This window comes from Phalaenopsis equestris, unplaced genomic scaffold (genome assembly GCF_001263595.1).
Source record: "Phalaenopsis equestris unplaced genomic scaffold, ASM126359v1 Scaffold000022, whole genome shotgun sequence".
Classification (NCBI taxonomy): domain Eukaryota; kingdom Viridiplantae; phylum Streptophyta; class Magnoliopsida; order Asparagales; family Orchidaceae; genus Phalaenopsis; species Phalaenopsis equestris.
This window is the reverse complement of record NW_018164464.1, coordinates 1,836,092-1,849,508: the sequence shown is the minus strand read 5'-3', so window position 1 is coordinate 1,849,508 and position 13,417 is coordinate 1,836,092. Positions and strand designations below refer to the sequence as shown.

Here is a 13,417-nt window from a genome sequence, read left to right as displayed (position 1 = left end):
TCTCATTGGAGAGTTAATATTTCTAGTTCATCTCAATAGTTAATCTAGTCGAAGTGTTTCATCATCTACCTTAAAACTTGTTGGATATGAAGTTTTTGATGCTTAGGCCATACATAATTGTTTAAATTAAAATTAAAATTTAAAACCAAACAATTTTCCTAGTTGACTTTAACTAAATAAATTTTATATTTTGATTAAATATAATACAAACATAGTTTTCCATCCCTTTAATCATTGGCCACTTCCGCAACCATTGAAGACCGAATAAACAATCGGAATCTCCCCTTGAGGTTTACTGTACTATAACTTAGCACCCTTGGATCTGCCTTTAGATTGCCTCCCTCACCAACAGCGCGAATCTTAAAAAGTATCGAAGGCTGGTAAAATGATAGCATTTAAATATTGTCTCACTTCTCCGGGAAATTTCGTGCATTGGATCTCAACCTCCACGTGGCATTGAATCAGTTGAAATCCCAATTATTTTTTGCTTTACTAACCTCCACGTGGCATTGAATCAGTTGAAATCCCAAATTATTATTATTATTTTTTGCTTTACGAAAATTTCGACCCACGGACCCCTTGGACCCCACTCCACCCAACTCCGGTGGGTCCCACTCCACCCGCTCTCAGGTAAAGCGAGAAGGCAGCGGGAGTGTGAGAGGGACGATTTATGAAACGGAGGCGGCGGCGATGGGCGGAGTAACTTCGGCGATCGCGGCGAAGTTCGCCTTCTTCCCGCCGAATCCGCCTTCGTACACGGTGGTCGCCGGCATGGGGGGCGGAGGGAGACTCGTGATACCGGAGATCTCGCCGGCGGCGAGGGAAGGGGTGGACGTGCTCCGCCTCCGGACGCGCCGGGGAAACGAGATCGTCGCTATCTATGTCAAGCACCCAAGGGCTGGATCCACCCTCCTCTACTCCCACGGCAACGCGGCGGATCTTGGCCAGATGTTCTCCCTCTTCGTTGAACTCAGCGCGCGTCTCCGGATCAATCTCATGGGGTATTTAAATTGCCATCCTATTCCACTTTACCCTAGAGCTGACAATCTTTTTAGTGAATTGTTTGGCTTCTGTGAAATTGGTCCGTAAAGTTAGCAGTATAACATATAGATCGTGCAGGTGAGTTGGGGGGAATTGAGACTGATATTGCCTAGTAATTTTGTAATTGTATCTAGTAAAGCGAAGCGAGGCAGATTTAATATAGTTGCTTGAAATCTTTCTGCGCAAAATACTCAAACGCATGAGTTGCTTTTTGGAATTTTGTTTTGGTTCGACAACTGGGCTCAGGTTTCAGTAGCTGCAAGGCAAGGCTTTATGGTGCTTGGTTTTTTGACGTTTTTTTTTTCTGGCTCTTTTAGAAGAAGATTTATTATAAATTTGTTGGTAAGTTACTTTGCTTTCATCAATTACACCAGAAAGTGTATTCTTCTTTCATTGAAAGTGGACACTTACAACGAATATCTGTAACTATGATATCATGTTATCTATAGTGCTTCCTGGAACAGAATTCATTTTATGGCACAGCAAGGATAGTCAAAATTGTGAAGAGTTTAGCGCGAACCTGTAATTTTGGTATCACAAATACAAATTCACAAGTATTGCGTGAAGAAGTTGCATTTATCATCTGCCTTTTTAATCTTCAAATTAAAATGAATTAGCTATTTTTAAGGGGCTGTCTGGAACGGATTTAGAGCAGGATTTAACCTGGATTTTACCTAAATCCTGCCTGAAGGTCAGTTTGGACAAAATAAAGCTGCAGATTTCATAAATCCGGATTCTGCAGATTTCCAATGTAAAAATTGTGTTTACATACACACCATCCAATTCCCATGTATTTACATATCTAACACCAGAACTTTACTTTTAACATTAAAACCACTCAAATATTCCATATCACATAAATGAAATATCATCATTTTGACTTTTAAAAAGTGAAATACATCTTTTCATGCTTAGTTAAGGTGCATGTATGTAAAAATTGAAGTTTAGGTGTTTTATATGTAAATACATAGAAATTGAGTGGTATGTATGCAAATCTTCCTTTTTCTTTAATTTTGGAAACTTGCTGCATGTAATGAGCCTGGGTTGCATATGAAGTTTTATGTACTACAACTCCTGGTAACCGCATGTCTAAGACAATATTATGTTATACTGTGTTGACATAAGCTTCGCACATAATGCAAATTGAGTGGTATGTATGTAAATCTTCCTTTTTCTTTAATTTTGGAAGCTTGCTGCATGTAATGAGCCTGGGTTGACATTTGAAGTTCTATGTACTACAACTCCTGGTAACCGCATGTCTGAGACAATATTATGTTATACTGTGTTTACATAAGCTTCGCACATAATGTATCTGAAAAGAATGGGAAAAGTATTAATGAAATCATTATTAATATAGAGCTGTGTCAAAATTTATGTGTCTTGTCAACAAAATTCTCTGATCCTGCAACTTAAAAATTTTAAAAACCACTTATATACTATTTGCAATACATGTTTTAGGAAACAAGTGAAATGATCTGAGAAAAATGAAAAAGATAGGAGAATGAGAAGCTCAAGGTAACTATTTTTATTATAACTTTTATAGAACTTAAGAAAATTATTTTGTTGAGCTCAGTTTTTAATTAAAATTTTATTTTATTTGTTTTTATTGATATGTTGATTTATTATTTTTTCAATGCACGCTGGGCCCACGACATAGCATAGAACACTTCCTCTGTAATTTACATAGTGAGGCAGAAGTTAAAATAACTAGTGTTTTGTGCATTGTAGTACACATTGCTCTTTTTTTGTTTCTTTAATGCTTAGAAGTGCTTAATCGAATTTTGTTGATTGCTAGCAATATAGTTACTATATGATTGCTTCAAACTTGCTTGATTAATGTTCTTTGTATTATTCAATTTGTGAAACTGTCATCTTATTGTAAGCTATGTTGCTATATTCATTAGCTATAAAACTTCTTCGAAATATTTAGCCAGAAAACATTGTGCCTTATTTTAACTTTCATGTACATTTGAGCAATATTTTTTTCTCTCCATACGACATTAATGGTAACTTTTTTCATTTTATTTATTTTCCTCTTATATATTGAATTGATAATAAATTATTCATTTTTAAAATTTTTATTATTGTTTAAAATAGTGTGTTTAACACTATAGCTCTATGGAGTTTTTGTGCTATGGTACTCTATTTACTATTGTCAAGTATAATTTTTTCACGTATATGTATAGCTTAAATCACTCATTATGCCTCTCTAGTTTAGAATAAACTAAAACAATAATTGATTTTGACTTTTTAAATTTATCTACTAAATTTATCTATAGGAGTCTTCTGCCTATCTATATACACTGCAGAAATTGAAGTCAAAAACAACCACAGTCAACTATAAGTCAACTTTTCTAGTAGGTTGTTTACTTCCCTACAAACTTTCATGCAACATTACTCGTAGGAGTCTCCCGTCAGCCTACAAGCACTGCAGAATTGCATTAAAAGCAATCGCAATTTGCAGTCATCCAAAAAAATCTCTAAATACTTTAGGGGTTGATTTCGAAGTACCAGATGGCGGCTTGAAGTTCTACCTCACAAAAAATTTCTTGACCATTTTTGATATTTTCAAATCCAAGTTAAACATGGTTGTCAATAATGTTTCAATTTATGGGGGAGTGTTAGAAGTTATATTAGAAAATAATTTATTTCTGTTAGAAGTTATGAGGATCAGTACTTAGATTTTGAGTTATTTCCTTTCTAGATTTATTTTCTTGGATTGGATTTATTTCCTTTTCTATTTTAGACTTTCCTATTATATGTTGTTTCATTTATCTTCAAGTAATTATTATGAATTGATTAACTGGATGTTATTATTCCATTGAATTGTAAAAATCAACAGTCCAACTGCATAGTTACCCAGTTGTCGAACTGGCAAACTGCCTAATTGTTGAAATGGTTGAACTGTCTAGCACGAAACTAGTTGAACTGTCTGTTCAATTGTCGAAGTGGTTGAACTGCCTGGCAGAAAAAATGGTTGAACTGTCTTGTAGGAGAACTGGTTGAACTGGCAAGTTGGAGAACTAATTGAACTGCCTATTAGGAGAATCGGTCGAAGTCTTAGCAGAAAAACTGTCAAACTGTGAAGTTCAACTACATGATGGAACATGACATAAATTTGTATTACATGACATAAAACTACAGTACATGACATAGAGCTGTTGGACATGACATAAATTTGTTAGAAATGACATAAAACTCTTGGATATTACTTAACATTTTGTACCTTTATATAATTTTTTATACCATGAAAAAAAGACACGTAGGGCTTGTAAATAGGGGTCAAGTGTAAAAACTAAAGAGGGCAGGAAGGGGGAGGCAAGGGCTCTCTCTCTCTCTCTCTCTCTCTCTTCCCAAGGGCTCCTCCTCTTCTCTCTCTCTTTCTCCCTCTTCTATTGAATGCTAGTAAGATTTGGGTATAGCCGAAGAACATTACGGGACCCTATATCCTAAAAGGATTCAACATATATGTGGATACATAAGAATTGGGTGGTTTGTATGTAAATGCCCCTTAATTTTTTTATTTAATAGCATGATAATTGCTAAGTGAAATCTTAATGCCAAAACTTTGAAGCCTTGCAACTAACTTTGTAACATTTTCTTGATTAATTATGGCATATGTATCATTTTATATGATATTTACTGATAGAAACAGGTCATCTGAAATCATTATGGATATTTTTTTTGCCAGTTTTTCCTTGAAAATGTGATTTGGATAAGTTTGATTTGCACTTTAGACTCGACTTAAAATCAAAAATATTAACAACTAATGGTTGTTGATTTTATAGCATCTAAGAAATGATAATAAATGAATATTTTCTATTTTGGCATGATGGAAGAGTATATCAAGTCTGCCAGTTTTTTATTTTCAATTTGTATAATAAACTTGTTTCAATAACCAATGTCATTCCATAAACTTTTAACTTCTATTCTTGAGTTTGCAACAGGTCTTTTGCACAAATTAGGGGTGAGAATGATCTAATTTTGACTAGCTTGAAACCGGCTTGTAGAACGAATTGATTGAATTTCGAGCTGGCTAGGCTCAAATCTGCCCAATATTGAATGGGTTCAAATTCCTTTTTTTTATTTTTAAAATTAAAAATTAATATACATATTTGTACATTCATAATTATCATATAAGCATGTACAAAATTATGTAAATATATAATTTTAAAAATATAAATCTTATTTATATTTTGAGTTTATTTTGATCTTACTCGATTTGATCTATGTCTAGCTCGAAATCAAATCAAAGATTGCATTAAGCTGAACCCAATCTGAGCCAAAAATTGATTCAATCTTTGAGATAAAATCTCAGCCAATCCCATTGTCTATTCCCTGCCCTTCTTTTCTTCTTAAATTAATTCTATATGCTCTTTTCTTGATATTCTTTTATCCTCAAATATACAAAAGGTCAAACCACTTAAGTTAACTTTTTTTTTAATTAATTATTTATTTTTCTTTTTCTTTTTTCTTTTTTTAATTAATTTATTTTATTTTATTTACTTAAGTTAGCTAATTGAGTTAACTGATTAATCATTAATAGGTAAAACTATTTTGTTCACACATTCATTTTAATATTCTCATACACACTTCTTTTTTTCCCGTAAATTTTGTTTTACATCACTTGAATTCATAAGATCTAGCTGAAGGAAGTATTTATTTGTCATCAATTCTATCTGCTTATGATGTACTTTCCTTAATCTCTTTAAAAATGAGGTGTTTTTGCTAATAAAGAAAAGATGTTTATTTACATTGTGTTACCTTGTAAATTCTTATTTCCACATTTGGTCTTATTATTGAACTTCATACTTGTTATGTGATTTCTGCAGGTATGATTATTCTGGTTATGGTCAATCCTCTGGGAAGGTTCGAACTTTTTTTTATAAACTTATTCAAAATTCAAATTTTTTAAAAGTCTTAATATTGGTATTAAAAAAAAGGGGCATTTACATACGCAGCACACAATTCTTGTTTATTTTCTTATCTAGCTCCTAAACTGCACTTTTCACATTTATACCACCCAATTCTTTCTTACCAAATAAAAAATACTATCATTTTAAATTTAAAAAAATGAAATACACTTTTCATACATAGGTAAGGTGGTATGTTTGTAAAAATTGAAGTTGAAGTGTTAGAAATGTAAATACATAGGAATCGGGTGGTATGTAAATCTTCCAAAAAAAAAAGCTGCAATAAGATCTATCTTTATTTGATAAAATAGCCCTCGGAATACAATACATACGCCGACATAGATGCCGTCTATGAATGCTTGAAGGAACAGTACTGTGTCGAAGATGAAGATATTATCTTGTACGGTCAATCTGTGGGAAGTGGCCCAACTCTTGATCTCGCTTCACGTCTGCCAAACTTAAGGGCTGTGGTGTTGCATAGTCCTATTCTCTCCGGACTCAGAGTGCTGTATCCAGTCAAACATACTTACTGGTTTGACATTTACAAGGTGATAGCTTTGTCTGTGAAATCCTTTCTAATATTAGATAGCTCAGTTACATTAATTTTGGATTATACAGCAGTAACATTATGCTCCATGATTTTGCAGAATATTGATAAAATAAACCTGGTGAAATGCCCAGCTTTAGTAATTCATGTAAGTAATCTATTTCTACTTGGTTCTATTCCTCCTCCCTTCAAAGCAATGAATGCACTTAGGGGTTGGGTTCACGGGTCGGTTTCTGGTCTAATCTGAAATTGTCCTGACACAACATTGTTTGACCTGAACTCGACCCAATTAGTAAACATGCCAGAAAACACCAAATTGAGCTCGACCCGATTTCAACCCGCCTACTCAAACACAACCTGACCCTTTAATATGAGATATAATAGCTATTTGGGTCAAATTCGAGTTGTTTTCGACTTAAGCTAGAATCATTTTCTTGTTAGCGGGTCACTTTTGGGTTAACGGGGCAGTTTTAGGTCATTTTGGGACAACTGGTCAACCCAAACTGCACCAAAAAATTACACATATTAAAATTCTTAACCCGAACCCAACCTGAAAATTATTTGGGTCAAACCAAACCCAGATTTTTTGAGCTGGGTTCTCGTCGAGTTGGTATGTCAAGTCAATTTGTGACAACCTTCTTGTTTACTTGTGCATTAATTATTTAATTTTCTTTGATATCACAACAACTTTGTAATCAGCATTGAATAAATTCATCTTTGGCCATGAGATCAGTAAACGTGCCTTTTCTTTGATTTGGTCCTTTTTGTTCTCTTTAAAATAAGGACTATACTTGCTTAAAAGAATAGGACTGTGTTATGTAAATGATTATAATACTGATTGGTTTTGATGCAATAGTCTCAAATGGAGCTTTTTTGAGTTTGTAGTGAAACTATTGTATTCTTCATGCATTGAGTTTGACACAGAAATTTTCAGAAATAGATTAACTATAGTTTAACGTTCACTTAAACTTATGGATGCCACTATTATTTCTACAACTAATAGTACAAAATAAGGCCCCAAAATGGAAAAAAATAGTTTTGCTTCGAAGTTCATTTTGTTGGTTCACTTAGGTCAAGCCCGTTTTCCCCAGATTCAGTTCATAGTGTAGCATAAATTTGAGGATGAAGATTAAAAGATTATAAAATCGTTTAGGAAAGTGTTTTGTTTCCTTCCTATTTGAATAGGACAACATGGGACCCCGTAGGCTCAAGCCCTACCAAATTTAATTTGAGAAGCTTAAAAACAGCATTCAATATCTTTGAGAACATATTGGTTTTATCTATAAGATGATAACATTAAGGAGTTTGATTATGTGCACCTTTACTCAAATTGAACATAAAAAGTTAATATTTTATGATTTCACCTTTTATAACATATTAGCATTATCCCAACTATTTCTAATATGTTTAATTATCGGATGGCTATGGTGTATGAACATATGATATTTCGAGAGATTGCTCGGGTGTATGAGTGACTTTACACTTGGTGACAATGCGAAATGAATATATACAAGAAAGGGTTGAAGTAGCTCTAGTGGTAAACATGATTAGAGAGAGTTTCTTTATGTTTTGGTTGCATTAAACGTCAACCATCTAATGACCCAGTTAGGAGAGTAGATGTTTTAAATTTGACTTATGTTCAGAAAGGTAAAGGTACACCTAGAAAGACTTGGGGTTATTGTATAAAAAATAATCTTAATTTATTATAATTAAATAAAAATATGGCACTAAATAGGATACAATGGAGAAAAGGATATCATGTAGCCGACCTCACTTAGTGGGTGAAAGGCTTCTTGTTGTTGTTGTTGTTGTTGTATGGTGCACCCAAATAACTATCAAATGACTTGTTCAAATAACCTGTCTTATACTCAACATTATTAGCAATTAAACAATCATTAGTTTTCGCCTTGCAATTCTGCATTCCTTCTTAGTATATCATGACCAATTAATTCATTATTATTTTTTAAGTCTTCAGGACTATCTAACCTAAAATCAAGGTCATTATCACTAGAATTATCATTTGATGTACTATCCATCATCCCTTATCTTAAGCTTGTCTAATAATATTGAATTTGATATTATTGCTGATAGGAGTAATTCATGCAGAACTAGAAGCTTGAAAGGGATCACAAGGGATTTGTGGAGGTGATCAACTTAAAACGGTGCCGTAAGTTCCCGGAGGTTCTTAGTAGTTGCTACTGAGAAATCTTGAAAATTTAGAACCTTAGTTTTTGTGCACGTTCTACTCGAGGGTTTAGGATGAAGAGCGAATAACAGTTTGTTTAAAGTGTCGTATTGGTTGCATTTCAACATAAACCACTAAGATTTGCTTGCAATCGTGTTTTATATATAGTTTGATAATTTTTATTATCATTAATGGGTGTTATAAAAAATCTTACACCAAAATAGGGAAATAATATGTCAGATTAACAGTGTTCCTTATGAAATTATCATTGAAGGATTCAAGGATTTTGTTATGTAAGTACTCAAATAATATATGTTCGAAAACTTCTAGCGGTCAATTCAGACCATCAGCATAGGCTAGCAGTCATTTAGTATCATCAATTCTCTATCAATTAATATCTAACTAGAAACTTTGGGATTCATGTCATGTAAAAGAACTCAACAAAAGAATGGATTATATATTCAAATCTAGTCAATGTTAATATGAAGCTCATCTATGCCATCTGTTTGTTAAATTATTTGGTCTTCGAAAGTAAGATCTATGTTATTAAGGATCGAACGACTTAAGTTATCTTATTTCATTAGTCAAAGGGCATTTTAGTCATATGTCCTTCATTATTCTTTAGTATAAATATGACTAATATGTTTAGGGTAGAGTTATGCACGAGATAAAGTCTTGTATCCTAGGTTTAGGGCTTGGGAGAGATTTTCTACCTCTTGAATTTTAAGGTTTGGGAGAAAGTCCCTACCTCTCAAATTGTTGGAGTTTATCTTTGTACTTATGTTTGGTTGTTTGAATTGTTGAAGAAAATATTTATTTTGTCCAAATTTATGGTTGGAAATCTGTGGAGTTTCCTATTAAAATGCTTACAAAAATCAACAAACGCGATCAACAGTTCTTTTTCAACTATAAAAACTAGAAATTTCCTATTAAACTATTTTAGCTTAAATTATTTCACAAAAAAAATACTTTCAAATTCCTTAAATAAAGTTTTAAAAAATAAAGCATAAATAGACTAAACCTTGTTATATTTACTGCATAACAGAGAAAACAATAGAAGCAGGAAAAGAAATATAAAATTTAAATTTAATATTTACTAAAATATAAGTTTGAGTGGATGTCAAACACAAATATATTAGCAAACATTGAAATATATTTTTCATTTTTTTTCTTATAAAACTCAAGAGAATTGGAGAGGAGAAAAAGGGGAGATGAAGAGAAGAAAAAAAAAAGTAGAAAAAAGAGGATGAAGAGTAGAAGAGGTGCAGAAGAAGAGAAGAAGATGTAGAGATGAGAGGCATTTGAATGAGGAAAAAAAGAGGTCTTTTTCATGCCCCAATGGTTAGCGAGCAGAGGAAAAGAAGAGGAGATGATCAGAAGACTAAAATTAGAAAAGAGAACATGATGAGGAGAAGAGGTGAAAAAAAGGGGGAGGGAAGGTACATGAGAGGTGTTTGAATGAGAAAAAAATAGAGGTCTTTTCATGCCCCAATGGCTAGCGAGCTTTATTTGGGGAAGGTATTATATCGCCGTTTTAAGCAGAGACAATAGTCCAGATTAGGCAATTGTCACTAGATGAACAGGCCACCAAATCTGATCTTAAGCTTTAACTGTAAAAAAATAAAAAAATTCTTTGTTCATTTAAAAAAAAAATTGTGTCGTTCAATAATTTTTCCGGTTAAAAAAATTGGATTGGCTGGTCATCCTATATTACCTTCTACAACTTTCTTAGACAAAAAATGGTATTATAAGTAAGCAAAAATTTTCACTTTCTTATTGCTGAAATTTTCACTAATTGGTGGTTTTTATACTCAGGTGTCCTATATAAGCTTTTACTAAGACTCCAACCTAGTGGAATATACCTAAAAGAACCTTTCTAAGACATTAGAACAGAACAAAGAGGTTTAGCTTTTTTCATCCTATTTTCTATTTTAATTATTTTATGAGCATTTACATGCATGGCACATAATTCTTATGTATTTACATATCCAGGAGCTAAACTTCATATTTCTGTGCATAGCACCCAAATCTTTAATATCATATAAAAAATAGCATTATTATCACTTTTAAATACACCTTTCATGCATAGGTTTAAAGCACCAAAGTGCTATTTATGTAAACTTGAAAGTTAAAAATGTCAGATATGTAAATACATAAGATTTGTGTTCTACATATGTAAATTTTCCTTTCTTTTATCACTAAAGAATGATGTCTGCTATTGAGGTTATATGTTTGCTAACAAAAACCATTGCAGTAAGCAGTGATGAATGACATGTTTGTGCTCAATACAACCAAAATTAGAGGATGCATGCACTTATGATTAAAGAAAAGTGTCAAAATGATCCCCGACTCTTTATTGTGGGGTTCCAGATTATATGTAAATGTCAATTTAGTCCTCATAATCTCTTAATACGGGTTGAAATAATCCACAAAGAAGATTATTTTAAACCCCAATAAAGTACCTTGACACTAATTTGACATTTTTATAGACTTGGGATTAAAATGGCCCCATGTAAATAATCAGGGGTCTATTTTGACACTTTACTTCTGATGTTTATGGAGTCTTCTTCCACTCATATGATTGCTTTCTTTTTTCCCAGTCAAAATTTCTGATGTCAGAAAAGCTTTTTACAGGGCACATCAGACGATGTTGTGGACTGCTCCCATGGCAAGCGGCTCTGGGAGCTTAGCAAACATAAATATGATCCCCTGTGGCTGAGAGGCGGCGGCCACTGCAACCTTGAGCTCTTCCCTGAGTACATAAAACATCTTAAAAAGTTTGTCGCTTATGTTGCAAAAAGAAAGGCAACAAGCAGCTCCAAGGTGACCGAGACAGATGATAGAGACGAAAACAAACTCGTAGAGAGCCGATCTCCATTGGAAACTACAGAACCCTCGAGTCGTCCGGAGGTCTCAAGAATTAGTTCAGACAATAGAATCAAGAATCCAAATAAAGTTGAACCGCCAGAAAGTCCTGGTTGAGCTCTAACTATACTGAGAAGAGAACAAACGGCTCTATGTGGTAATTCTGCTTTTAAATTTATTTTTATGCTCCTTCTTCCATCCCTCCACTCGTTCCAGATTACAAAGGGAAATGCTCTTTCAAGGGATGATAAGGTGTTCTTCAATCTGAAGCCACAATGCTCCTGATACAGGTTATCGTTTGTCCTTTCTTTATAGAAGTTTGGATTCAATGGAAAAAGCATTATTGTTCATAATTTTGAAAAATGTATTATATTTCATGTTTCTTGTTCATTTGTTAAGGTATGAATACTCTCCTGGGTTGGATTTATGATTTTATTTTATTTACTGACATCTATATTGTAAAGGTGACAGGAAATAGTCTTCTGGAGAGGATTCAATCCCTTATATAACATTTTAAAACAATAACAGATTATTATTCTTTTTCTGCCGCTATATTCTGCTTTTATATTATTTTTCATAGTTTATGTTCTTTTGTACAACTGTAAATTACCATGGTAGACATTTTTTGAATTTGGCCGAAAAAATCATGGCATGTAGACAATTTTTTGAATGAATTCGTTTCATGTGATGGTGCAGGTGCCAAAACATGTTATTTTGATCTTTGAAGAGATAGAATGCAATTATCTAAAATTGAGATCAGGTTTGGTAAATGTTCTTAGAAAATTTATTTCAAATAAATTTTTGAAGAAAAAAGTACTTCATATGTTACTATGTTGCTCTTTTGTCACTATTAGTTCCGTCATTTTAGGATGTAGAAATGAATTTCAAATTTAATGGTTCAATCATTAATTGGAGGAAAAACTTAAGTGTCATTTAGTAAAATGACAAAGCAATTATAGGAACCAGGGGTGTGCATTATTTGGTTTAAACCAAAAGTTCACATCGATTTTGAATTAATTGAATATTGGTTTTTTATCTGATTTTAGGAGAAAAATGTTTGAACCAAAATTGAAACACAATTGTTACTTAAACTAGAGCCAAATGGAATAAATTGAACTACAATATTGTTGGATTTGGTTAGTTGTACTTATGATTTAGTTTATTTACTTTTGTCTATAATTTAATTTTGATTCAGTTTAATTTTACAAATTCATCAATCAATTCAACCAAATTGTTCGAATCCACATCCCTATTGGGAACTTTCACCGCTCAGAAGATTGATGGACATTGATATATATAGTTTTGTTATGAATTTCATTGATCAGAAAATTTTAATTCATTCTTGCCTATTAGATTCTCTTCATTTAAAATTACAATGTGCTTCTCAGGCAATTTATTTTTTTTTTTGAGAAAATTTTGATTTATTCAATGAAGATTAAAGAATTTTAAAAAAAAAAATATTTGTGCGCTGCCTATTTTTAATAATCTGAAGAAAATAGAACTATTGAAGTCATGATATTATAATAGGTATAATGACAAATCTTAGTGATACTATCACCTAGCTCTCAACATATGCCTCTTATTTTAATGATGTCAAGGAGAATAAATAATTTTAAATCATATCATTATAATAATTTTCATGAAAGACATAAATAATGCCTTGATGGATTGGGAAGGCTTCGTAGATGTCTTATGATAACACTCTAACATGAATAAGGGTTGTGTGGGACTCATTATGGCCCTACAAGCCAAGGCTGTTAAATAGCGGATCACTCTTCTCGCTCTCTCTCTCACACACGTGTGTATATATATATATATATATATATATATATTGGAATAACATTAAATCTGATTAGCACGTTCATG

General features: G+C 32.7%; 1 protein-coding gene across 3 annotated transcripts; it reads left to right on the top strand.

The window, feature by feature from the left end:
* Positions 1 to 583: 583 nt before the first annotated feature.
* LOC110018482 (protein ABHD17B-like) lies at positions 584 to 12,103 on the top strand. Of its 3 annotated transcripts, none has more exons than XM_020715816.1 (5): positions 584 to 1,001; positions 5,874 to 5,910; positions 6,326 to 6,502; positions 6,602 to 6,649; positions 11,321 to 12,103. In XM_020715816.1, the coding sequence occupies exons 1-5, from the start codon at positions 691 to 693 to the stop codon at positions 11,666 to 11,668; spliced, it is 921 nt and encodes a 306-aa protein (XP_020571475.1). In that variant the 5' UTR covers positions 584 to 690; the 3' UTR covers positions 11,669 to 12,103. The 3 variants fall into 3 exon arrangements, with proteins under 3 accessions (XP_020571475.1, XP_020571474.1, XP_020571473.1); XM_020715815.1 differs by having other exon boundaries at positions 6,320 to 6,502; XM_020715814.1 differs by having other exon boundaries at positions 6,266 to 6,502.
* The last annotated feature ends 1,314 nt before the right edge of the window (positions 12,104 to 13,417 follow it).

Bases quoted from the DNA above. Each gene is read 5' to 3' on its own strand.
- LOC110018482 (XM_020715814.1), top strand. From the start codon at position 691: ATGGGCGGAGTAACTTCGGCGATCGCGGCGAAGTTCGCCTTCTTCCCG. The intron at 1,002-5,873 runs GTATTTAAATTG...TGATTTCTGCAG, and splicing joins CTCCGGATCAATCTCATGGG to GTATGATTATTCTGGTTATG. The intron at 6,503-6,601 runs GTGATAGCTTTG...ATGATTTTGCAG, and splicing joins ACTGGTTTGACATTTACAAG to AATATTGATAAAATAAACCT.